The sequence below is a fragment of the Atractosteus spatula genome, chromosome 8 (assembly GCF_055471065.1).
Source record: "Atractosteus spatula isolate fAtrSpa1 chromosome 8, fAtrSpa1.hap1, whole genome shotgun sequence".
NCBI classification, from domain to species: Eukaryota; Metazoa; Chordata; class Actinopteri; order Semionotiformes; family Lepisosteidae; genus Atractosteus; species Atractosteus spatula.
Window position 1 is genome coordinate 57,290,608 of NC_142713.1, and position 27,944 is coordinate 57,318,551.

Here is a 27,944-nt window from a genome sequence, read left to right on the forward strand (position 1 = left end):
ACTTTTATGATCACTGACCACTGTAGCAAAAGGCTCTTTAAATGGCTGACATTGGCCATTTTTAGTCATTCTGTGACAGAATGAAAGCTTACAGTTTTAACACGGCACAACCACAACGAACTCCATCATTATTGCGCCATTCTGCCTTGTCAACTGACAGCTTGCTGGAACAACTGACGCCCATGTTTGTTTATATATACAGGCCTCTGCACTGTGTTGATACATTGACTGGCATAAAGATAAGCCAGTTTCACAATTTAGTGCACCTCAAAGACATTGAAGGATATTGTCTGCAATCAGACTGCCTCTGCTTCCACATTTAATGAACAAAGATTTGGCAGGGACTGATAACAAGCTGAATGTGCCTCCCATTCTAATGCTAAACCACCCAGATTTTTAGTCAAGATAGAAGATGCATACTAAGGTGAGGAATTTAATTATTCATTCAACATATCCGTAGTCAATGTAAATCTAAAATGACGTGGGTACTTACATTTTACAGATTGTTTTTTAGAGATTACTGTACATTATATGTCAATACGGTGTTTCAACTAAATAAAGAACCATAAAAATTGTGCTACATGGTTACTCTTACGAAACGAAAACTAATAAACTAAGATTTTTAAAGCGGCTGTTACCTTTTCAGGAGAGAGTGGGGTTCTTCTTCTCTCTTGTTAGAGTAGGGCCCTTGGCTTTCAGCTCTCTCAGCTCTGAGTTCTTGTGATGGCCTCCCCTGTTCCTCCTTCTCCAGCCGGTCCTCGCTGGGGTTCTCCTGCTCACAGCGCACGGCCGAGGGGCTTCTGGACTGGCCTTCACTGTCAAATCCCCTGCCCTGCCATGCCTGTGGCGACTTGGCACTCCAGCGGACTGGCGTGTACCAGGCCACTGCCTAGCAGACCCCATAGAAACAGGGAAAGCCAGCAGGCAGGTCAGCGTTGCAGACAGAAAATAAGCCTCATTTTAACGACAATGATTTCCAAACATAAGGCTGCTGTTACAGGGGTCCCAAGACCGGTTCCGCATGAGCCATGTAAAAGCACAGCAGTCTCGAGTCTTGTTAGTCTGGAGCAGAGAAGTTAACAAGGAGACTTGACCCAGGCATTCGAAATCCTCAAAGGCGCTGACCAAATCAACTCAGTGGACCGCCCCGGAATCAAAAGTGAAGCAGAGGGCACAAGTGGAAGTGTGTGGAAGTGTATTTAAATGAGATAACATGTAGCGGAGCTAGCTCGTACATGGTGACGTCACGGAGGGAGGTCTCCTTTAGCTCGCGTGGCTGGTTTCCTGTTGCGTTACGCCAGAGACCCGGGTTCGCGCCCCAGGTGTTGCGGGACGAAACGTGCGGGATGGAGCGGCGGAGGGCAAACAGAGGGAAGTGGGAGTGTGGAACATGCTATCCTACAATAATGCTGAAGCCGATACCTTGGCTTCTTTCAAGAAACGACTGGGTGAGATCCTTAAACCTATTGATTACTACCCACCAAACAGGCTACATGGACCAAATTGCCCCCTCTCATTTGTTATCTTTCGTACACTCTTACTTTAAGCCTAGTACAAAAGGTTTGAACTAGTATTATGCAATAATAACAACAATAATAATAATAAATATCCTCATCATAATTTGTGTAGCAGCCTCCATTGACAAATCATTTCAGCAATGTGGATTAGGTGAGCTTGAGGCTTATCAGCAACAGCAAAAGACACAATGGGTGTCAGTCAATTAGGTGCACTGATCTGCGGCAGTCAACATCCACAGATGTCGTTTACAAGAATCATAAACTTTGAGAAATACAAAAGGAAAATAAGTCTATGCTAATGATGGGTATATGCAAGAAACCACAAATAAAATAAGGTAGAAGTATAAAAAACACAATATTTAGTTAAGTACACATTGACACACTCTCATCTAAGGGTGGAGTGGTGGCTCTGTGGCTAAGGATCTGCGAGTGCCTGTGACCGGAAGGTTTCCGGTTCAAATCCCACAGCAAGCAGAGGAATCCTACTCTGTTGGGCCCCTAAGCGAGGCCCTTAAACCCAGCTGCTCCAGGGGTGCTGTACAATGGCTGACCCTGTGCTTTGACCTCCAGCTTCCCTCTGACTCTCTGTCTGTGTGTCTCATGGAGAGCAAGTTGGGGTATGTGAAAAGACAAATTCCTAATGCAAGAAATTGTATAGGGCCAATAAAGTAATCTTATCTTATCTCCCCGCGCACTGAAACTTGGAGTGATTCAGCGGTTCAGTTTACCTGCCCATTCGGCTTACACAGGATAGTCGTACATTCAGGGCCAGTACCAAATCTGTGCTGTTCCTTCCATAGGAAGTCCTCTGGAGGTTTATGGGAGACTTTGGAGGCTGCTGCCCAGACCTTCGAGTCAAAATATCCAAACACAGCTCACATTCATTTCCAAAGCAGTCAGCTTAGTAAGGACCTAACGTTTGACTACTTCTCTCTTATCTAACTCAGTGAAATAACTCTCAACAACTTTTAGCCCTTTGCGTCAAACACATCTGACTGGAATCACCAAAAACGAATGAAGCAAAGGTGAAATATTCTATCTTGCACTTAAAAATAGCAAGTCAGCTGTCCAAATGAATGATTAACGAACGACGATGAGGAGGTGGACCGACTGGAACAGAGGCTATGGATATCTAGGGAAAAGTAACTTCATTTCCTGCCCGATAAAATAATCAAAAGGGCTTTGGGCGTTTCCGTGCTACAAGAATAACTGGTTCATCGGAATACAATCAGTACCGTGATAGAAGCAGCTGCCTTCAACCTTGTCCGGTGTGGGAACCTAAACACTGTCACAGGGTGGCCACCAACATTCTGCTGCAGTAGGAATCCCCCTATATCTTCCTCCTGCTTTTGGGAGGAATTCACCAGTCGGACAAACAGGCCATTCGGGTGGACCTCTGCTATTTGGATATACCCTGTAGCGCTGCAGGAGAGAGGGGACAATGCATTGTTCAGCAGATCACAAGGCGCTCTCTTTCCCATCCAGAGCGGAGTCAACAGTCACCAACAAAGACTGGGTGGGAGACCAAATTCAGGGCTTTTTTCTATTGGGTGTGTCCCAGAAACAAAACAAACTGGTCACCTCAAATAGGAATCTGGATCTCTTTTTTTAGAGAAGAGGAGAAATGCCACTGACAATTTCTTTTAAAATGCAAGGGGTCATCGTGTGAGGGCTAAATTTGTCATGCAACGTGTCCTAATCAGATGAAGAACAAACCTATTATTAAAGGCAAATACTGCCTTCAGGTATTGGTCACGAAAACATGACCTTTTCAACTGCATATACAAATGTAAATCAAACTAATCACTTTCTGAAATTAATATGACTTCATTGAACCACATAGAAGGGAGGATATACTGTATGAAAATGTGCAAAGATCAGACAGCCCTTCTTAAAAAAATAGAATACATGAGGTATGAATGAAACTGAGAGCTCACTATTATTACAACAGCCATGTATTAAACCACTAAAATGTAGGAAAACCATCAAAATGGCTCTGGTACCCACTAGACATGAAAATTCCTTTTTTTATTAAAGAAATAGCAGCATATTGGTTGTGATGTTTCATCAATCTTTTAATAGCTTAGCCTTGCAAAACATATCAGAATAAAGTATTTCTCATTTGCGTCAAAAACAATTTCAATAGAAAAACATGTACATTACACTACACCTGACTTCTGCAAATCCACCTTGAACCTATGTAAATTTGAGAGAACATTCAGATTTCCATGGTTTTTAAGTACAATTATGACCATGGTGGGCTTTATTAAATAATTTCAACTGTTTAGTCTATAGGGTTTATTTTTATTTCTAGAGACTGTATTTAAATCATTATTTTTTTTACTAATCAAGTACTATTCTACTAATCAATGTATTCATTTAAATTATAAAATGTGTTCAGTGAGCTGAAAAGGGCATAGATTAGAATAGGATAGGAGCCTTCTACTATCAAAAGTATTACACAGAAAACATGCATATGGCTCAAAAGTGAAAAGGAAGCCGAACTCTGTCTCGCACTGACTTACCTGGAATTTCCAATACTGCACTCCTGCGCTGAGGACGGTCTGTTTTCCTCAACAGATGCACCAGAGGGCGCTGCTTCCTTCTTAAACAGACAGCTAAAATAATCCCTGCCTTGCCCAAGCACGGCACTGTGTCCATCTAGGAAAGGAGGAACTGACAAAGGACGCCTGGGATTCTGGGACTCGCTAAATTCGCCTACATGAGAGACAGGGAAATAAAATCAGTATTATTTTATTATTAAAACCTCAAGAGAAATGCAGTTTCAATCACTGATGGTGCACTCAAAAAAATCATTAAACCAGCTACTGCAAAAGACAATCAAGCTGAAGGATCTCAGCTCTTTCATACTGGTAATTACTGTGATTTTCAGGTATCATCTGAACAGTCACAGCAGGATTCCCAGAAATCCGACTTTGTATGAAGAGCAATTTCCAGATTTTTTTTTATCCATGGCTTTAACTACTACAGACAGAAAACCATACCTGTATGGGAATTCACTCCTTAAGAATGTTTGCCACAGTTAAGATGCAGAGCACTGTGCGGTTCTCTGTTGTTTTGCTGTGATTATGACCTGTTTGCTTTGGCATGGTTCCTAGTTTCTGCACTTACCTCATTAGGCCAGAGCTCTCTTTGCTGTGCCAATAATTTCACTGTCCTACACATTACTCAGGTTCTTTTACCAAGATGCAGAACGGTATGCGTCTGTAGGAAAAAGGCAGCTGTAGCGCACACCTGTTTCTCTGCGCAGCTTGCTGCTGTGTGCTCCAGTAGCAGTGGCAGGTCTCCCAGCTGGGGCAGAGGTGAGAGACCTCAGGGCTGTAACCTTGCTTGAGGAGAGGCTGTGGCCTGCTGCAGGTGAGAGTCCGTCCAGGGGCTCTCCTCCCACTGTCCAGTTATGATCCTCTGCAGGGCTTTATTTTCGGGGGGGGGGGGGAGGAAACAAGAGCAATCCATTAAAGAGAGGAGAAAAAAATACCTACTCTGAAAATTTGAAATCATGCCCTTTTAATTGACCGATGAAGAAATGGGCGGCCCAAGAATATACGCCGTGGGATTGTCCAGACATCACTGCTTCAGACCTGGATAATTATCAGGGCTGGCTGCGATCAGGAATCCCCCCCAGCAGGTGAGGACACGGCAGACCTAGTGCAGCCAAGAATGGGTGCTTGAATAAAAAAATCACCAGCTTACTGTGCAACAAATAAGATAAGATCACTTTATTGGCCATATACTATTTCTTGTATTAGGAATTTGTCTTTTCGCAGACCCCAACTTGCTCTCCCTGAGACACACAGATGGGGAGAGAGAAGCCTGGGGTCAGAGCACAGGGTCAGACATTTATACAGCACCCCTGGAGCAGTTGGGATGAAGGGCCTTGCTCGGGGGCCCAACGGAGCAGGATTCCTCTGCCAACTGCAGGATTTGAACCAGGAACCTTCCAGTCCTTTCTTAGGCACAGTGCCACCGCTCTGCCCAGATGCTTCACACTGGGATCAAAGCTATTTTTTTTTAAATAGCCTCAAAAAACTATCCACGATTTCTCACATTGGAAACTTGGGATTGACCGATGTCCCATGCAGGGTGTGGTCCTGTCTTGGACCCTGTGCCTGCTAAGCAAGGCCGCACTCACCAAGACCTTCGACAGATACAGTGGATATGGAAAATAGATAAATAAGCAAAACAAAGATTTTTTTGTGAGCCAAACACATAGTGATCTAGAGAGAGTGTGTTAATTTCCTTCAGTAAATGTAGCACTTAGACAACCTGTTTTTTAAGCTATTTTACAAGACCTGATGATAAAGACAGAAAGTGTTAGAAATCATGGCTTGTGATATAACAAAAGGCACGTTCCGCAAAATCCCTGTTTATCAATTCATCAAATTCAGCCAAATGAATCTAGAACATGTAACAGTGAAGAAGGAAAACTAAAGATCAGTTCAGAACAGTAAGGTCTGTATAAGGCCTGTTAATTGTATAAAAATTAACATAATTTGTATATTTGTATATTTATATCTTTGGTTGGAAAGATAAGGGTGTTCATCTGTTCTAGCATAGCTTTTCAGGTCTCCTGAAGGGCACTCAGCTGCTTGCATGACACTGGATGTCTGACATAATGCATGAAGGGCTCTGTCCGTTGTTTAGGGGAACCAGGCAGCAGAAACACAATAACAATCCCTCAGCTGGAATTACCCATTAAAAATGCAACATTTGCAGGCATTTGTAGATTCATATTTTGCCATGTACAAAAGCCAAAAAGTGGAATTGAAATCTCAATCAGAAAAAAAAAGACTCTGCATTCTGCTTATTTAATAATATAGACCAGGAGTAAATTACAAATCAGTGTTTTACAAAATCCCATTACAAATGCATATGAGGCACGTGGACTTGCAATAAACTCTCACGAGACCGCACAACGGGGGAACATGTGAACACCCTCCACAGTACCAACGTGCACAAACCCTTTGCCAGAAATACACTCTATAATAACCTTTGAAAGCCACCTGAGGGAAAAACAATTTAGGTTGTGTCTTCAGCTGTGGTACGTATCAATCTTTCTCCTCTGCACAAACCGAGTCATAACGAGCACATACTGCTGATAGTGCCTCTTTACCTTACAGCTAAGCATGACCGCATCATTCTAATTCAACAGAGAATTAGAAAAGATTGCCCTTAGACTCCTTAATTTCTTTGAAACGTTTAAAACAAAGCAGCCTTGTATACTAAATGCCAACTCAGACTTTTGTAATCCCATGCTGCAACAGTATTTTCAATGGGAAACATTTTGTCTCCAGAGCATTACATTAATAATAACAGCTGTCTTAATTCAGCTCTGGGCTGGTGTCTGGAGTAAAAGGTACATTTTGTTGAAAATACTTTTGAACATCACAAAATACTGTACAGAAGAGCACTCAAAATATTAAACAAATGTGCTTAAAAGCCTTTGCTGTCTACTAGGTCTCGGATTATATACAAATTGTTGTAGATGGTCTTCTACTCAGGCTTTGTGCTCTAAAAACGTTGTTTAGCAACTAAACAACTAAGGGAACATTACTGATGTTGCAGGTAAACACCATAACTTTAAATTTAACTACAGCAGTAAGCAAAAAATATATAGGGTGAAAGGTGGCAAAATCAAAGTGCACATCATGTGATACTGTATGCAAAAACTTGAGAAAATACTACACTGTTTCACCTTTACGCAGAAAAGTTGCCTGTTTACTAAGCTACTACAATTATACAATAACAAATGATCCCATTACGAAACTCTCAGGCTTTCCTTTAATGACAGCTCCTCTCTTATATATTTCACATCGTGACGAGTAATTCTGAAATTACAACAGGTAATGTCAATCCATTGTATCAAAAAGTAACAGTACTCACAAAAATCCCAAAAGATGTCAGAAAGAGCCTACAAAAAGTTAAGTCTTTTGCTGCAGGGCACTCTTCACAGTCCTGGGCAGTGTGAAGTTCTAATCATACACTATGAGATCTGCTCCATGAAATGGTTCATCAGAGTGGTTAAGTGCCTTGAGGTCTTTAAGAAGAAAAGCCCTATATAAATCCATATTGCATGGTGACTTTTAGTATCTTATCTAACAGAATAGTGCTTGAATAACCCAAATTAAGTTTTCACTTTTTTCTCTGACCCTATAGGCAAAAAAACAGCCCTGTACTGCAGTGTTTCTTGCTGTGAAATTGAATTTGTAGATATACCTCTACAGTATCCTGCACAAGTTATTAGCATGACTTCCTGTTATTTAAACATCTTTCTTGTTTCTAGTTATGTTGTGTAGCCAACAACAAAAACAGTATTTTACAAAGCAACATTTCTTGCACAGTCCCCAGTACAGACAGTTATGAATGTCTTCAGACTCTAGTTTAAATTTATTTGTACTTAACTGCAGCAGTAAGCAAAAAATGTGAGGGTCTGAGATCTTGGGGACACTAGTTTCATTTACCTGTATGTTTTGTAGTGATTGACTATGAAATTATTTTTCTGCCAATACCTAATGTGATTTCTCGTCTGGCTCCCTGCAGTTGGGTAGGGGGTCACTCAATTCCTAGTTTAACAGCCACCAGTAACGGATAAGACTGAAGGACTTCACAGTGAGCTATTGGCTTGCGCACAGTGAAACTCCTGGCTCCAGGTTGAGATTTGTATTGCTGACGAATAAACTAGACGGCCATTTCTATTAAAAGGGAATTTTCTTACTTTAGGTCTTCACCCTCATCCTGCACAGTCTTCAGAGGGCTTTCCCCTTCCAGAGAATCACTGCGGTGTTTCTCTTTCGCCAGGAGCAGGTCCTGCATTTCCTGCTGGTGAAAAGACAGTTCTATATCTAAACAACGAAGCAGACGCTTGTGCCGTTGACTTGCGCAATACCCCAAGCGTTCTGAGGGGTTCTTGCCCCTGTTAAGGATTACTCTGCCTCAGAATGCTTTTACAACCACGATAAAAGCATAGCGTGCGTGTGAAAAAAATGGCATGCCGTGACTGTATTGATTTTACTGGATCACTTTAATATATTAAAGTTGATCTTTCTATGGTTTTCATTTTGCTAAACACTGGATGAAATTCATTGAGGTTGGTTTCACTTAAGACGGTCATGAAATGATGTATTCGAGTGACATGCTTGTAAAATTGAAATGATAGATATTTATATAAATGTACATTCATATTCCTCTTCCTTGTATATTATATACCATATATATAACATTCTTCATATTTTTATATTTAAAAAAATGATTCTGCCCCATTGACAAAAAAAACTTTGAAATAAAGTTCAGATGTGGTATGTGTCTTTTTCCCTCAGAGAAGCCAGTTTACATTAAACTTGGTCTATCAAAGAGACAGTAAAGCTTCTCTGTCTCAGCTATGTCTCACCATAATAAATCTATTGTTTAGTCTCAGTTCAGACTGGAACAATGTATTTGCAACTGGAACATGTGCAAACCAGAAGTAGCTGAATGTGGACAGACAAATATTAAAACCAGAATGGAACTTTCTTGGCCCTGTAGCTGCCTCTATACCATCTAAACTGGAATATAGTTGTCTTTCTCCCCTTCAGTATCTGCAGATTATAGACTGTCATAAAGTCAAGGGCATTTTGAATTTTGTACACCCTTAGTTCTCACTTAATTAATTTTAATAATTAGACTATTTCTACTCAATCAAGATAAACTAACAGGGGAATAACACTCAAGGACAGGTAAGTCATTTATTTTCGTAATATACTTTTGTTTACTAAACTGGAAGAATGAAAAATGTTTTCCACTCTTAACCAAGAGTTGCAATAAATCGTCACATGAACCTGCAGGATTTATGCTGTCAGGGCTTGGATATGTACACAGTTATGTTTTCTCAACACGAATTTCAACAGATAAATTTCATGCCAATAGAAGTGTTCTACTTCCAACAATAAAACCACATATATAAAAGAAATGTGCAGCCAAATTAATATTAATATAGATATTTGTAGCATTTTTAAAAAGCTCACATATACAATAAACCGTAGACAAAAGTTAATTGCCAACAACCTTTGTCTCTATATAAATAAAGCAACACAAAACAAAACCGCTGATCAAAAAACACTTAAGAGTAATACAATGTTATAACAGGCAATGTTTTGTCTGCAGGCAAAAGCTAATTTAGGACATATATCCAATTTCTTAATAACTTAGATTTCAGCCATTTGGGTATTTTTAAAATCACAATTAGGTGTTTAAGATCCTGAGAGAATCCCATTGCAGCAGTTACAGCCCTGTGCTGACTGACAGACATGCAAGGACACACATACTGTATCTGCTACTCCCAGTCTCTAGCTCAGCTGGGATACTCCTTACAGGCATGGGAAGGGACAAAAAGAGAGTTGTGAAGACAGAACACAAAATCAATCCAGTCAAAACGTGTTCAGAGACTGTTCTACTTCTTATGTCTGAGTGGGTCGGGACTTGTTGTGACTCCCAGCGGAATGACTGCAGCTGGTGTTGGGCCCTTTCTTTGAGGGCAGCTTCATTTAAGGCCAGCTCTTGTTCGACTACAGATCTCCTGATCAGATGGCCGACTTTCCGAATTACTCAGTGCATCACAAGGGTTCCTGTGAAAGAAGCTCACAAGTGGTATCCTATAGAAATTTCATGTCCAATTGTGTTATTTCTCATGACTTTTCCTGTTCAGCCATTCTTGTTACGGTCCACTTTAAAAGCAAAGCATTGCCTCTCAACTCAGAACTGTGATGGTGCTCAATAAATAGATGTTGCTGTTTCAGGTTCTCTCCATTACCCAGTATTTCGATGTGTTTGGTTGGTTTTTTTTTTCTATATCAGTTTAATAATACAACAGCGTATACACATTTTCAAATGCCAAGTCCGAAACAACTACTGCTAAAGTCAGGTGCTCCAATTAAAGACCATACTGCCCTGTCACGCCTGGCCAGTTCTGTCTCAGTCTGAGGACTGTGTCCTGCCCAAGGACAGAGCCAGTGTGAAAAGAGCACCACCGTAGTCCCTGCCTGGATTCGTTCCTGACCACTCGCAGAATCAGACAGCGCTAACTCCATCACTCCAAAAGACCAGTCCACTGCTTCGGTCGGCAGAATTCCACACTGTCCACACTGTTGCCGGTTGCAGTGAGCAGTGAATATGATGGGGTATGAAACAAGAACATGCATGCTGAAAACTGCAAATGTGGGCTGCCTTCGCATCCCCTTGTCAGCAGCTTCTGAGGAAGCATGATTCTTATCTAAATGACACTTCGCCTGTAATACCTGTTTTGGAGCCATTACATAACATATAATTAAGCACTTTTTGCTTGGCCCAATCCCTCTGGTGTGGGATTAGTGAGCTGTTGTGTGGAAGAAAACACCGAGATTCATTTTTTATATGATTATATGATTGCGTACTTATTCATTTTTGATCCCGGAATCCATTTTAAAAAAAGGAAACAAAGTAAGTCAATTTTCATTAATTAAACATAAGCTGTATAGCACATACGCACGAAAGACCTAAGGTATCAAGAAATGTCTTAATTTCTCATTTTCATAAAAGAATGGAACAATAAAAGAATCAGACTTGGACATCATTTTACAGTTAACCCAATGGCACTCTGGCACATCTGTTGCATTTAAACATTAATAAAATACATTTCCAATTTGTTTTGTAAACAAAGTGACACTTTTTTAGAAAGGTTGAGAGTTCCCTGATTTGCAGAAATGTTATAAGGACAACGCGTAAATGATATAGTTATTGAAAGGATGTTGTTTGTTTTTTTTCCACCATTTTGTCACGCCATGGTTAGATGGTAAAGTAAGAGTCATTTATAGATTATTTTAAAAAATTCAGTCCAGTTTGTCAGGTTTTGCAAAACAAGCAAAGAAACAGAGAAGTGGTTAAGAAGATGTCTGTGGATGCCCATGGGATGATTTAAGATTATTTTGAAGGTAAACATTAGCCCTTACAAAAACATATCAGCATGCAGTACATTGTACATTTCCAGATCTACAAGAAGTGGGGTGTGACACATTTCTTATAAGCAGCTTGGAATTGTGCCTGCGAATATAACCTCCAGCCTTGCACAGGCAGAGTCAGTTGTATCCCCATAAAAAACCTCCTTTTTCCTTCTAAAAACAAGAACAGAAAAGTTACGGGACAGACTAAAGCTTGAACTAGATACATTCTGGAGTGCAATCTAAGTGTTATTACAACCAGATTTCTATTTTTCTACTATCTTCTACTCTCATTGTATGTGGTTTTAATTTTCTTTGAATTCGTGCCAAAGGAAATTTGTTCCTGAATGAGAACAATCCTTTGCACTCTGATACCTGGGGCTTGTGAGGCCCAGGGCAATGTGGAAACTTGCTGTCTTTGATAAAACCCAAATTTACACAATATTCTCTCTGTTCAAGCCCCTTCCCAAATAGTTTAGATACACGTGTCGCATAAACTAGACTAGCATTGTTAATTGCTTAAATAATAGATAACTACATTACAGACAAACACACAGGTCGTTTTTAAGAGATAAGTTACATTGGAAAAAACTGGTAACATTACATCCAAGAAGCTGTTAAAATCAGAAACTGGTTTACAGATGATATGAAGTTACAAGTAACATTATGTTTAAATAAAGTGTGTTTGTTCATGGTAAACTCTTTAGGTGTGTAATTTCCTCTATTTGAATTTAGGCAACCAAAGCAAATTTTCTAATTCCATTAATAAATAAATGAAGAGCACTATAGGAACCAGATGTGAAGATGAAACAAAACACCTGACTAATTGTTTGAAATGCTTGCATCTTATTTTACTCTGTGTAGGGGTTTAAATTATAAACTGCAATTAAATCCTTCTTCCAAGACACCAATGCAAAGATGCAGATCAACATCAGATGTTGGGATATTTACTTATAGTCTCTCTTCAACTATAAGTCCTTCACAAAGTAGAAGGACAGGACACTCGTGCTCTGCTCTGTCCTATGGAAATTATCAATGCAAGAATACATGTTGTTTTCAAAAACATCAGAAACAAAAGTTTTATGTTCCTGCATTGTAAGATAGATGTTCCAATGTATCTGAACATGTGACAGTAAAATAATGACTTACAAATGTGTAACAGTGCAAATGTTAATGTCATGTGTTCCTTGAAATGGCTTAGTTTTGCCAAGTTATTTTTTAAAACTAGAACACTTATCCTTTTAATATCCTCTACTGTCCCCCTCCCTCCGAAATTTTAAAATGAAGTACAATGTCTTAGTTCCACTTCTCATTTTTTGCCTCTCTAATGCCTCTCAATATATCATTACTAAAGCTAATAAAACATAAATTCAATAATATTGGTTGTTTACAAACACAGGCCATTTGTTTTTAGAAGCCTAACTAGAAGTAACAGTCTATAAAAGAGTAATCTAAAATCATTCAAACTACAAACATTTGATTATGTTGCTCTGACTCACACAGAATTACTCATCCAACAGTCAGAAGGTAGTGATTGGTTAAAGTAAAAAAAAAACAAGCTCAATTACAGAGTTATCATTGTGCAAAATCTGGTTTAACACAAACAACCTGAAATGTGATGCAAGAGATTCGAAAAAAAATCTCGAAAGCTTGTGTTTCGAGAACTGTCAGCAACTGTTATCTCCATCTTTTCTCTCTCTCGCCTCGACGTCTGTGAGTGACAGTTCGAGGATTACTAAAACAAACACGACACGCTAGGCACATGAGGCACATGTTACAAAGAAAGCTCAGAAGACACAGATTCACTGGAGCATTTCTCCTACTGATTCTGCATGCCCAGGGCTCATCAGTCAGGACACTGAACAGGCATTCACTGCACTACATCACACTGGAATGATAAAGCCTGCTGTCAGCTAGTGCTGTACTACAGACAGTGTAAAACGATGCAATGGCCATTTGCTATCTGGGGTTATTGTCAAGGCTGAGTTGTACTGCATGACTGAAGATATGGTTCAGAGTCCTGCTACATGGCTACTCCAGTTCTTTACAGTCACTCTAATATTCGTACTGCATCTCACATGGGGAAATTGCTAGGCACAAATATTGAGTCATACTGAGAAAATGGTAAAAAATTACATTTTGGTTTGGTAGCCTTTTTGTAGTTAGAAGCCAAATGATCCAAGGATCGTGTCCAAAATGTTTCTTGAAAGATGTGAACGTTTCAGCTTCAACAACAAATAGCCTGTCCCATAATCTCATACTCTCTTAGCACTCAAAGACGATCTGACAAAAGCCAAAAGTCTGAGCACGCCACATGTCTGAGCAATAATTATATACTAGAACTTTCCATCCAACCAACAAAACAACTCTTGCTGTGAATTCTCAGGTGTGGTTAAGTCATCCAGATCACAATTTAGGGCCCGGAATGTTTTCTGAGTGTGCTGAAGAGAATCATCATAGGACTGAGGGAACGTACTGAACTTGGAACTCTTCCTTCAGAAAAATGACATATCTTTGGAAAATATGTCAATGGGCCCCCAATGCTGGACATGAGTATATCGAAACAATCCACTTTTGTCTGATTAATTGCTTTTTTCATTTTTAACCTCTTAGGCTAAAGTAGAATTTACAATTTCCTGTTGTCTATGCATATTAGCTAATTTTCAACACTGTACCTAAAATGAACTGCTTTAGTTTCTTCCGTATGCTTAGGATAATATTTCCATATATTTATTCATTAGTGTATTTCTGTATGGCAATAAAGAATGCAAGATTCTGACAATTTTTAGACTGACGTTATTTTGAGCTAATGAGTTACAGTCAACAATGTCTTTAAACCTGTTTACCTGCATCAGAAGCATGACCGTGTAAATGGCTAAAAATGGATTTATTAACATCATTCAAAAAAGATGATGGAAAAGTGGACTGGAAGAATGGATGCTATAAAAATCTGAATTATTTTACAATGATATTCCCTTTTCTAAGTGACTGAATAAGCACCAGGACACATTTCACAAAGATTTCAAAATATTTGTGCAAAACGAAACAGATTCAAATTGAGCTATGTACTGTAGGCTAACAGGACACAATGTCTTCCACGTGCTTTTCCAAATGAAACATCATTGGATGTTTTTTCTGTTTCTTGTCCTGTCAAATATGTATTTTAAAAGGGCAGTAGATAAGAGACAAGATAGTGGCTCTTCTCAGAACCACATTGTCCAAAAAGCAGTAGGGGCTACCAAGTTAAAAAGCAGGAAGTAGAGCCTACCAGTGACCATCAACTTCTGCTGTCAAGGCCAAAAGGCCAGACCTCCCTCCATTAGAGAATTCCACTCAATCCAGGCTCCATGAGACTGATGACGTCTTCTACACCATTTACTACACTACACCGCTTGTTACAGTTCAGTGCAGAGATGCACCAGATCACATCTGATATTTGCATCCCCCGCTATGAAGTGCAACTCTGGTCAGAACAGTGTAGCGCTCTGCTGTGGAATCCATGTTCGACAGTAGCATATGAGAAAAACTGACTCAAAGAACCACCATTACCAAGACATAAGTGTTGAGGAAGATACTGTAAGTTTGAGGAAGATATGGAAGATGAGGAAGATTATTTTTAAAAAGTAATCACTCCCAGTTGCAAGTTACTTTTGTACGGGATTAGTTTTTAAAATAAATTCTAAAGTTGGGGAAAATCGTTTTTAAGATGCAATGTATTACTTGACATTGTAACTTTCCACAGTGACTTTAAAACTATTTTCCTCCAGCAGACTAGCGTAAGAGTGGCTGGCACTCTTGCAACTAGAAGGATGCGGATTCCAGTCCAGGGAGGAACGCTGCTGGTGTACCCTTCTCTTCAGACTGTCATTGTAAAAGAACACTTTTTTCAAGCAACTTATAAGGTTAAAAGTTTATTAAAAAGTTGTGCTTTATCTGAGGTTATCACTTGAGCACAGGTTCACAGGAGCACAGCCTTAACAAACTACATTCTGCCCTGGAGACAGTCCTGCTTTATTGTCACACAATTATACACAAATATTTTGCAAAAAGTGAATTTATTTGTATCATCCCAATAATGTGATGTACAATAGAATAAGAAAATATCTGGGAAATGTACTTGAGTTTACAGTAAAATATTTATCCCATTAAGTGTCACTCATTAACTACAACTCAGAAGTCAAGTATTCTGTAAATTGCTCACTACTAGAGCATTGTTAATGTATATTACGTTAAAATATGATTACTACTGCTATAGCAAATTACTTCTCCGGTGAAATAATGCTACAGTAGACCCACAGATGGTGATAAATGGTGTTCAGGTTAATGGTGAGCCACTGACAGGACAGAACAACCAAAGGATTGTGTTACATCCCTGCATGACCATTCTGGAATGTTACCTTGCATTCCATTCATACATCCAGCTATATCCATAATCCATGGAATAACTTGGTTTTCCTTGCACACTTTTTGTCCCAGAGACTAGAATGTTTGTTCTCTTATCAGATTAATCCATAATTCTTACTCAACAAAAATTCCTTTTAAAGAGTTCAACATGAAAACCATAAAACAACCATAAAGACTGATTTTAAAGTGTACCAAACTTCATTTCTCCACAGCCTTTTTCCATGTATCTCCACTTGTGTCATCCCTATTAAACCAAAGAATCAGACCATGAACGGAATGTGGAAAACTTTGCAAAGCAGATATAATCTAACTGCAGACATCTATCATAGTACACCAATGCTTTGAAGAAAACTTAAATGTGTGAAGTAATCAATTCAGTAAAAAACTGTAGCAACCCCATTACTGCTCAGTATGACCTAATTAATTTGCATTCTTATTAATGTAAGAAAAAGAATATGTGTAGCTCCTGTATTTCACAGGGCTCATACCGTGGCTTTTCCTTAGATTAAAAATTTGAAAACTCAATGATAGAAAGTGGCACCTCACCATATAAATACAGACCAGCAAAGGAGACAGATCACAAGGAACAATAAGTAATTGCCAATGTCTGTCTCTCTGTAACCTGCTTTAAACTGCACTATTAAGGTGACAGAAGCTGCAAGCATGCTTGAAATTGCAAAATGAGTTGATTTTACTATATGTATGACCCTATCATTCTTGCACATAATATGCAACATTTATAGCATGAAGTAAATGATACAGTATGTGGTAGGTCATTTGTTGAGTCTGCTTAAATTGTTATAAGCTTATTTACAATTGCAAGAAAATATTGAAAATGTGCAGGGCTGCCCAGAAAATGAAAGTGTTGTTCCTTTATACCGCTCTCTCTGTCTTACTTTTCTGAAGGAATCATTTTTAGCCCCAGTATTTTGCTGATTAGTAACGTCACCTGCAAAGGTCACGTGCACCTCAGCAGGCTCACCTGTAGGCCCGCGCGCCTCCAGAAACATCACATCAGCCGATGTCCACTTTTCTATTCCTCCTGAGCAAACCTGTTTGCATGATTATTTATGATGCTGGTTTACATCGCAGCCCATGTCTGATCGCCTTTCGGAGCAACAACAGGGGGTTTTCTTAGCGTCCAGTTATGAAACCCCTCAGTGTGCAAGTCTGTCCCACCAGTCATAACATGTCCACCTTGCGGTCAACTTCCTGATTGCCATGGGTGTGGTGTACTGCTGTGTCTTCACCCGCTCTCTAATCAGGCAGTGGGCTCTTTCACTGGCTTTTTTCTGTGTCTATCTGTTCTCTTCGATGCAATCGTTTTGCCTTTGGTTCTTTCACTTTTAGACGCCGGAGTATCTCAGATACTGTATATTATACTTATGGAGCAGTGTTAAGTTATTCTCTCCATTGTCAATCATTCCTTTGGTTTTATCATACACTGTGCTCTTGCAGCCCTGAGTGCCATCTTGAAGCTATAGACAACGTCAGGGATGATTTCTGAAGTGTGGCCCCCAATTTGATTTCTTCAGTGCATGCACATGTGTGAGCATGCTCATACACTTGACAAGAGTCTAAGACAACATGTTATGTTGTTGATCATGTCAAATTGCATTGGATTATTGTAAGAACGTATTTCTTCATTAAAGTCACTTACTGCCCCCCCCCCCCCATAAGCCCCTTTTTTCAATTCATAAGGTTTTCATTCCTTCAGCAATCATCCTCCCTTTCCCCAGCTCCTGCTCTGAGCCCACCTCTGTGCCTGGAGGCCCTATCGTGAATCACGGACTCTGATTTCAAAAATGAAATGTCTTTAATATCTCCCCAAGTTGTGAGTCACCACTCCCCAGGATTAAAGAGGATAGCAGCTCAGAAGAGTGGAAATCTCCAAGGGTAGCATTTGTTCCATACTGTACATATGTTCTCGATCTTGTTTATTATTCACTTAATTACAGCACTTAATTCTCTTTGCAATTACAAGAGATGGCGTGTGCTTGAGGTAGTGACTTAATCAAAATGTGACTTTTCTCAGCACAAGACAAGCAGCGTTCCTGACAGATGAGTTAATGAAATGGTGATCAGCTCGGTCCTGAAAGCTGCATTCAGTTTGAGTTGGCCGATAATTGTGCTTATGCCCTTGGTCATCCTGTATCAATCCTGTTGGGCTTTCATCCCTGCTTGGCTGTAACTAACGTGATGCTGCTGAGGCAGGAGCAGTTCAAGCAGCTGCCTCATGTCTTGCAGTGTCCGGGCACTGCAGAGACAGTTCCAGTGGGAATAAGAGCGCGCGCTGCCCCCACTTTTCAATACAAACTGGTGCAGAAAGGATGCCCTGACACAGCCGTGAAGTTCACTTAGAATAACAGAACCTGCGAAATCGGAATTTATGGAAGATCACTGTGTGACAAGCAGTTTAAAGACTTCATATAACACGGCATATGATGAATTACTTCACCGTCTGAAAAGATGGCAATTCCTGTGAGAGGAGAGCCCACCGATTGTGTACTAATACGATTAAACACCTCATTAGAAAGCTCACGGTTAGGCAGGTTTCACCTAATGGCACAAAAACACTGTTTCCTTGGAGCATCTCGGGTGCTTTGATGATAACAGCCAAGAGCATTCCTGAGCACAGTTCTTCCCTTTCCTGCCAATCTTGAGCCTTTTCATCACTCCTCTTGCAGTCACAAGTAGGCCTCAGCATGCTGTTAAAACCTCACCAAGGCCACTGTTCCGTCCAAGAGGCCCCCCCCCATTGACCGAATTCTTAGCACCACCCGCTACACTGTTGATAAACGCAGAATACCAACTATCACGGTATGACCTGCTATTCAGTGCACGGGGATAGCTTACATTCCCATCTCTGATAGCTTTATCCCCTCTCTTGTTTCTCAGTCATGGAAAAATATTCAAAGGAGACAGAACAGTCAGGGCCCCCACCTTCTCTGCTGTGGAATGATAGGCATTCAGTCGATCCACAGCACAGTCCTATTTGCCAGATGTATTAGTATTGGGAATTTGGAACAATACAGTAAATGCAATAATAATACAACATTTTTTTTAAATAAAACCATGCCCAAACTATTTATATTTTAATAATTTCAACTAATACTTGGATAATGTGTACATAATTACATCTACTCTATACATCTATAAAAAACAATAAACTATAGAAAATTATAAAAAAACGACTCAGGTTATAAACATTTCATTGTCAATCTTATTTGGGCTAAACTGGGATGATTCTCTTTGATTTTGCCCTACTATGAAATCTAGAAAATCACCTGTCTGCCTTGCTTGTGCAGGGTATGTGCCTCATCCATGTGACACAAGGTACAAACAGCACATGAATTTTCTCAGTGTGTCAGAGTTTGATTTGAACAGGGGTTTGATTTAGCTCCAGGGTTTGCTGTAATTCCGTGCGAAGAGTCTGTCGCTGTTGGAATGCTTCTGTTATGGGCCTGTTCTAGCATGCAGCAGTCTCTCAGATCCCACAGCCCCGGCTGACATGACAGTGCTGCTCTGCACTGTGTGATTAGAGAACCGAGCAATGAAAACTGTAAAAATGGGCAACAGCATCTCAATTTGGGGAAGACGGTGATTCTGAGAGGCATTCAGCCTCTTTTTTTTATCAAATCAGGTCATGCAGCCTAGTAAGTGAAGCAGAGTGGGTTCACACTGAACAAACCATGTGAAAAAGTCCCATAGGATCTGTATTTGTATGGCTTTAAAGCATCGGTCTGCATAATGAGCCAATTTTATTTCAAATGTTTGTAGCTTGCAGAAAAATAGAGGGTTAGACATAGACTTTGGCTTCCCAACCCTGCAGGCATGTAATTTTCTGAACTCCCTGGCAAGAAAGGACACTAGTGCTCAGGCATGGCAGAGACTGTGTGAAAATACCATGGGGAAATTCTCATTCACCCAAAGCCTCTCAATGCTTCCTTTGTCTGTGTCCCATGAACTAATTTGGAGGAGGACAATTGCACACATTATGATTCTTCTTTTCTCCACATTTCTGGAATGGAGATGGAAAGCTCCGTGTGCAGTTGGCTCCAGCTCTGTTGAAACCGAGCAGCTCTGTGGTGTAATTACCAGGGCAATGAAAGACACCGACCTGCAGTCTGGCCTCCAGAGCTCGGATTCTCCACTGGTCCCTCAGTCGCTGTTGCCGCAGGCTCTCAATGAGTTCTCTGTTGCTGGCCTCCTCGCTGGCCAGCTGTGCCACAAACGGGAAAAGGTCAAAACCATTTTCAGATGAAGCCTGGGGGAGAACATTTTGGTTGCACATTCACAATCTTTACTGCTCTACTGAGACTGTTACACACCTCACTTGTTTATTTGTACATTAAAAGCCCTTCATGCTCAGAGGTTACAACACTCTGTGATGAGTCATACCAAAAACAGCTAAGCTGAACAGGACAGAAACATGACTCTCTTGTGCTATATCATTAGACGTTGACTAAACAGGACAAAAATATGATTCTGTTTAAGGAAATTACTGTTTGTGCTCATCCTTAATTAATGCATCTTATTAAGTTTCCTAAGAATCTTTTCCCAATTGTTGGCCAAGCCAAGGAAAAACAGTCACATATCTAAAATTTAAGTTGAACCAATTCAATGCAGTCACTCACAAGCACTGGATCATTCTATTGGTTTAATAAATATATTAGCTACAAATTAAGTTCCCTTTGGAGAGTAAATTTCAATAAAACGTGCTCAATTTACATTCAGTCTAATTTGTGATTGAGCATTTCTGTATTAGATGCAACTTGACAGGTTATTAATCTACAAAATGCTATGATATATAGTTTAAAAAGCATTAAATTAAATAATTTAAGTCAGGGGGTATTATGTTGAATTATTGTATAACGCACCAGTAAGGCTTCACTTAGAATACTGAGCTTTTGATCATCACATTAAAGAAAATATAATGTTGCTGTGGATTTAATCATAAGAATATGTTTGGGGCTTAAAGGAATGTATGCTCACATAGAGATGGAACTGAACAGAGCTGAATCTTGAACAGAGAAGATTACAAGGGGACTTGTTACATATGTTCAAAATCCTTAAAGGCATTGATAAAGTCAATGCTCTTTACTTCTGAATGAGTACTGAAACATAAACCAGGGGACACAGGTGGAAACTACATGGAAGTACATTTAAAACCAAAAACAGGAGGCATGTCTTTATATGGCCAGCAGCCATATCACTCTGCAACTCACAACTGGCAGCCCACTGAAGCTCAGCAGGTGTGAGCCTGGCCAGTACCTGGATGGGAGACCTCCTGGGAAAAACTAAGGTTGCTGCTGGAAGAGGTGTTACTAGGGCCAGCAGGGGGCACTCACCCTGTGGTCCATGTGGGTCCTAATTCCCCAGTATAGTGATGGGGACACTACACTGTAAACAGGTGCTGTCCTTTGTAACCTTTCTCACAAGGTTGCAAACTTCTCATGTCTAGTATTCTAATGGCAGTGTGCATTGACTCCACTGTTCTTACTTACTTGTGAGGATGAACTGGACTTAACTGCTAAAGGCAGGGTCCTCATGCTCACTCCCTGAGGGCAAGTGAGTACAGGTGTCAGTCCCAAGAGCACATAATAACCTAAATTGGCTCAATATTTGTCCTACTTTAAACAGTTTTCCTGCTCTTCAGGTGCTGGTGCTTAAAAGAGACCTAGAAAACTTTCAACACCCCCCCAAGACCATGACTGGAAACTCCTGGCTTAATGTCAGAACAGTAAAACAGCAGTTAAATAACAATGTACAGCATTAACATCAGCAAGCTGTGTTTGTCACATGATTTTTCTTAGAAATCATTTAAAAATAAAATGTATAAATAAATGTTCTACACTGTTTTTTTAACATACTATTGCCAGCCATCTATAACTATTTCAAGTAAATAAGCTTTAAAGGAAAAACAGATGGGTTTTAGTTTATTGGTCTGCACATGTTTCAGAAAACCCCAAACTGTGGTTCAGCCTGGGATGATATACTGGAAAAAAAATATTTGCAACACAGCTTGAATTTTAAGAAGCTTAATTACAATTTCATATTTACACCAATCCAAACTCTCCTCCATATATATGGACACTGGTGCTAAAACACGTGACTGCTATGCAGCATCATACCAAAGACTTTTGTTCCAAAAACTACTGCAAGGTTTCCCGCACTGCCAGAAAACGTCAGGAAAATGCCTACTCATGTTTCTTTCCTTTAAAAGAAATAGCAGATACAGTCTAGAAGAAATCTGATTGTTACTAATTTCACACTGCTCTGCATTAAAGCATGTAATAATCTATTTCCCCTGCAAAACTGTAAATGAAATGCCCACCTTCTGACCTGACCTTCCTCTGTAATGGAAACAACAAGAGCAACTGGCCTTTCTGGGGCAGAGAAGGGATCAGAAGTCAGGCAAGAGCCACGTCGGCTAGAATATAACACATGTGTATAAGATCAGACTCCTACAATCTGAGGGTAGAAATCCTTATGGATTCTGGTAAATAGCAGGTGTCTTTCAGGATGTCTTTACTTTTCCTGCAAAATGAGTTTTGCAGAACCCTTCCAGTGAGATATTTGCAGGAATATGAAAAGATCATGGCCCCTACCTCCTTTTTTTACAGGAACTGTGGTCAATGTTTCATGTGGATGTCATGGGACTGAAGTTAAGAAAGCAGCTAATGTCGCTACACAAGAATTGAACTTAGTATCCATACTTCTATTTACCATTACACACCCACACACAGCTGGGAAAGAGTATTCTGTCCATGTGGAAGGAGTAAATAGGCAGCTGTGACATTTCCCAAATTAATTTCTTACTGTGTTGTGTGCGATCGCTGAAACACAAGACTCCACATTAACCTTAACAATAACAGTGCAGAATTCGGATCCCACTGGCGCTAACCTTTCAGCATGGGTGGCAGCTAACTGCTTTACATCAACTAACCCCTTAGTAAATGGGCTGACCCGTCTCATCAATAACAATTTTATCATCTTCCTGGGCCTGTGTGTCTGTACTCGTATATAACGAGCCCCCCTTGGATTCAAACCGTAAGCTCAAGAAAAAACAGAAACACAAAAAGGCAATCCAGCATCTCACCAAAAAAATCAAAATACCGTACATCTTCACCTCTTTTTTCTTTCATCAGGATCAGATCACTTTAACTTCTGTTCTCTTCTTACGTGACAATACATTTTTCTGATATTCTTAACTAACACCTTTTTGCAGGAATTATTAAGTGTAGGTTAATTAATTAAATAATTGCAGGCTTCTCTTACCCCAAATCTAGGGCAGCACAGTTGTGCAGTGGTTAGCATTGTTGCCTTGTAGCACTGGGGTCCTGGGTTCAAGTCTAGAGCTGGGGTGCTGTCTGTTTGGAGTTTGTATGCTCTCTCTGTGTTTGTGTGGGTTTCCTCTGGGTGCTCTGGTTTCCTCTCACAGTCCAAAAACATACTGGTAGGTTCATTGGCTTCTGGGAAAATTGGCCCTGATTTGAGTGTGCGCGTGTGTGTGTGTATGTGCCCTGCGATGGACTGGTGTCCAGTCCAGGGTGAATTCTGCCTTGTGCCCACTATGTGCTGAGATAGGCTCTGGCTCTCCCACAACCCTGACTTGGACGAAGCATTTATAAAATGGATGGATGTTAAATAAAATCTTTAATCTTAAGTAAGGTAACTGAAAACAGTGAAAAACCTGTCCTGAGATACAATGAGTCCATTGAAAACTATCAAGGCTTGGTGTTAAATTATGATATTTCAGGAACAATACATTTTCTATAAATACTCTGGAAATACTTTTGATTAGCTGTGGAATATACACAAGTGAGTGCATCACAAATGCAGCGTTATGTGAATATGTCATATTAATGAGCCAGAGTGTTGCATTAAGTGATTAAAGTTTAAAAATTAAAGATTGATCATTCCTTTTATTATTTAATTTCCAGTTTTGCAGTTCGTGTCCATGAAGTCTTTAAAATACATAGATAGGTATAGTAGGTCCAGTTGTGCATGGCCTGTAGTATATTTCTAGGTCAGACAGATGGATGCATAAGACTGTTACTGAAAGCATGGCTCAAGAGTCACAGAGCTGCTTTAAGATGGCACTATCCACAAGGCCTGTGCAAAACAGACTAAACAACTTTGTTACCATTCACCTTCAGAAGGGAGCGGGACACTTGCTAATCTTGTTATGCCCAATTCTATCACATTAATCCTATTTGCTGCTGGAAGAGGTCACTTTGACCTCTACACATTCTATGGAGCAAAACAACCTTTTCACGTCATTTGTATGTGAAAGCCATAATTGGCTATTGGTTATATAAAATATAACACAAAGCCAATTAACAGTTCCTTTTGTGATAACTGGACATCGCCCACTTATGTATAGCTTCTAATTTCTTATATTACACGTATTACTTGATTCTTGGAAATGATCTTGGAAAAGATCTCATTTCCCGGTAAGTACTTGGAAAAGAAGGGCATGAGCAGAGCCAGCTCGTCTTGCTTTTGTCATACTGGGCATCAAGGACAACCTGACTTCCACTTCCAGTTTTTACAAATGATCTTTACTTGGCCTTTCACACACGACCTAGATTAAACACTTCAGAACATTCAAATTAGAAAAATATTTTTTGTGCGCTTCTTGCTCCAAGCAGCTGAGTCATCAATGAAATAAATGGCTTAGAAAGGCTTGTGCACTTTTAGATCCCACTGTAAATACTGACAGCTTAAATGTCCAAACAAACAAAGGCTTGTTTACGGACTTTATTTTGCAATTGCTTGCTTTTTTCGTTATTTAGAAAGAGTAATTTGTTCTGCATTTTTGCTAAGAAATGCAACACAATTGTAGTGCAGGCTTTCAAAGCTTTTGTGGACCACAACAATGAGCTGAAAATTTTAATCTCTTACTAAACAGCCTAATAGTGTACTCACACATACACAGCGAGAGATGGCCCTGTTGGAACTAATGGCAAACATCAATGCAGTGAATAGAAAGCAATGCTAATTATTGAGAACCTCTTAAGCTTTGGAAGGATTTTGCATGGATTTCCTGGAATTCTCTTCTTTATGATGTCAGAGGGTCTATGAGGTGATGCCATAGCAACAGCTAAGAGTACATATTTTCCTGGCAACACTTAAAAAAAACAGTGAACTCAGAGTGAAGTTTTAAGAACAGTTCTGTACTGAGGCCAAGGCCATTATTTCAGAATAACCCATTCTGTAAAAAAAAAAATTGTCATTCTGAGTTTTCATCCATACAATTTATTTCTTTGTTGTAATAAATCTTGACAAAAATGTCGTTCATAAAAACAAGTACATTTGGTTAAGCATAATTTAGGTTTTACCACAAATGGTAAATAGCACATAAACTTTTCCACAGTACTTTCTCCTTTTGCAACTAAATTAAATTCAATGCATTGGTTGTGGGGCTACGGAAAGCTACCCAACCATGTGGTTGAAGCTGGTCCCCAAGAAACGGCTGAAGCACTCCAAGAAGCACTGCAATCAATCAGCTTCTAACTACCGAACATCTCTAGATGGATGAAATGGCCTCCTCTTGTTTGTATCCTTGGCAGATCTACATCCAGTAGATATGAGGCTCCCTGTAAGCTGGACATCTCCCCCGGACCACAACCCCTAACAGGGCTTTGTCACTGGGAGGAGGCACAGGCAAGACAGCAATCCAGCAACAAAAACAAACAACGCAGGCCCGTGTTAGGTTGAGCTGTCATGGGTCTTCACAGGCAGTTGAAGAGGGCCAGGTGTTCAGATGCTGCTGTTGGGTTTTACTGTTTTTGGGGAGCTTATGCATTTACTGCCCTTATTATTACAATAATAATAATAATTATAATAATAATTCCTTACACTTATATAGCGCTTTTCTGGACTCCCCACTCAAAGGGCTTTACAGGTAACGTGCAGCCCCACCTGGATGATGCGACGGCAGCCAGAGTGCACCAGTACCCTCCCCACACACCAGCTCTCAGTGGGGAGGACAGCAGAGTGATGAAGCCAGTTCAGAGATGGGGATTATTACGAGGCCATGATTGGTAAAAGCCAATGGGAAATTCAGCCAGGATGCAAGGGTAATACCCTGGGATTTGTAAGGACCACAGTTTTACGTCTCATCCAAAGGACGGGGCGTATTTTACAGTTTTGTGTTGCCATCATACAGATCGCAGGGTGAGCTCCCCCTACTGGCCCCACTAACACCACTTCCAGCAGCAACCTTAGTTTTCCCCAGGAGGTCTCCCATCCAGGTACTGACCAGGCTTACACTGCTGAGCTCCAGTGGGCATATAGCATGATGGCTGTACCATCTAAACTTTCCTGATCTCATGTCTCATCTTCCATCCAGCCCTTATCCAACCATTATCTAATCTCTTCTTCCAATTCAGGGTCACAAGGGAGCTGGAGCCTATTCCAGCAAGCTACAGGCACCAGGTGGGGTACAACCTGAAGGGGACGCCAGTCCATCACACACACGCACACACTCACACCAGTGCCAATTTTCCCAGAAGCCAATTAAGCTACCAGCATGCCTTTGGACTGTGGAATGGGAGTTCCACAAGCACAGGGAGGAACGCTAACCATTACACCACAGTGCCACCCTCATCCACTGTCTTCATCCATAATCTCCTTTACAAGTGCTCTTAAAGTACAGCTCATCCTAGACTGCCTCTATCTGTCCTGCTCCTGCGAAAAACAAGCCAACATTCCTATGTACATTATTTACTGAAAAATAACTGATATGCTATAGATAAAGGAAAAGGTTTGTTTTACGGCCACAAAACTTGCAAGGAAAGCAGATATTGGTTTTGTAACACATTTCAAAACCAAAACTTCCACGGACATGAAAAATTCATCTAGCACATCAGTATCACCTAAAACAACTTCTTCTGGTGAAGAAATGCACAGGCTTATTGTATTAAAGCAATATCTTTGAACGCATGGACCAGACGACCTCATAAACATATACTTACACTGTATTCACCTTAACCTAACAAGACAAAGTGATTTTAGCCAACAGCTTTACAAGTTTTTGAAGTTCAGAAGCATTCCCCTCCTCCCCCTCCTCTTTGTTTTGTTTTTTTTTTATTGTTCAAACATACTGTAAGTGGGGAAAAAAATATTAACTTTATATATTTCAAGCATGACTCGGGACTAAGAAATCGCTGTTTCAAAATCGAAGACCAGCAACTCATTTTATTACCTTGAGAGGGCATTTTTTCTCTACGTGGCTCTGGGCCACTCAGCTGTAAAATTAGGTGTAAGGAGCTGTTGATGGAACAGAACTGTTTTTTTCTTCCCATTATTTTCATCAGCAAACAACGCGTTCGATTCTTTTATTCTGCTAACAGTAATCAACTGGGCACATACACAGATGGATGTAGACGGACTGTAGCTTTATTTATTTTTTTGCTTTCGCTTTCCTTCTGCTTTCATCTGTGGGGGGGAGTCGTCCTTCTTACGCCATTGCAAGCAAATGACCTTTGCAGCTTTTGTTAAGATGCCAAACCTTGTTCACGAAGGGAAGGAGTTTGGGAGGGGGGAATTAAAAGGTAATGGCTGAGGAACCCAGCCAAAGAACATGAATCAAGCAGTGCAGTTGACTGACCCCCCCTCCCACTCGCTTGAACCAGCAGCCTTGCGTCAGCCGGTGACCTGGGGCTCACCGTTGATTCCAGTGTGGCGGTCTCGCTCCTCAGCTCCTCCGCCCTCTCGAGCAGTCCGAGCTCCTCTCCTGCGGCACGATCCCCGTGCATCTGTTCGTCCTTCGCCAGGTGCGAGGGCACAGAGGGCTAAAACACAGCACCGACATGAACAGCGTTACTTCACGGCTTTCATTCTTGAGCGACATTGCTAACCCGGTTTAGACCTGCAGAAGTTTTGTTGTTTTTTTTTTCCAAACTGCTGCTTTGCTGATCCGTAGCTCTCATTGAAAAATATATCGATATTAACTCGTATAAATCACTCTCTAAGTAGTCATTTTTCGGTGCAAAAATTGTGGCAGCGTGGTAATACGCTTTCGCCGATCTACTAAACGTGTTTA

The 27,944-nt window shown here is 40.4% G+C and overlaps 1 protein-coding gene across 1 annotated transcript in view; it reads right to left on the reverse strand.

Annotated features, from left to right (window-relative positions):
- LOC148829896 (uncharacterized) overlaps positions 1 to 27,944 on the reverse strand; it is a 54,977-nt gene that overhangs the window by 4,569 nt on the left and 22,464 nt on the right. Inside the window, exons 5-12 of the mRNA XM_088923884.1 lie at positions 27,568 to 27,693; positions 20,010 to 20,111; positions 8,254 to 8,354; positions 4,773 to 4,951; positions 4,043 to 4,235; positions 2,753 to 2,939; positions 2,246 to 2,365; positions 639 to 889 (exon numbers count right to left, since the gene is read on the reverse strand). Coding sequence (XP_088780010.1) covers positions 639 to 889; positions 2,246 to 2,365; positions 2,753 to 2,939; positions 4,043 to 4,235; positions 4,773 to 4,951; positions 8,254 to 8,354; positions 20,010 to 20,111; positions 27,568 to 27,693 — 1,259 coding nt within the window. The remainder of the gene's footprint in view (positions 1 to 638; positions 890 to 2,245; positions 2,366 to 2,752; positions 2,940 to 4,042; positions 4,236 to 4,772; positions 4,952 to 8,253; positions 8,355 to 20,009; positions 20,112 to 27,567; positions 27,694 to 27,944) is intronic.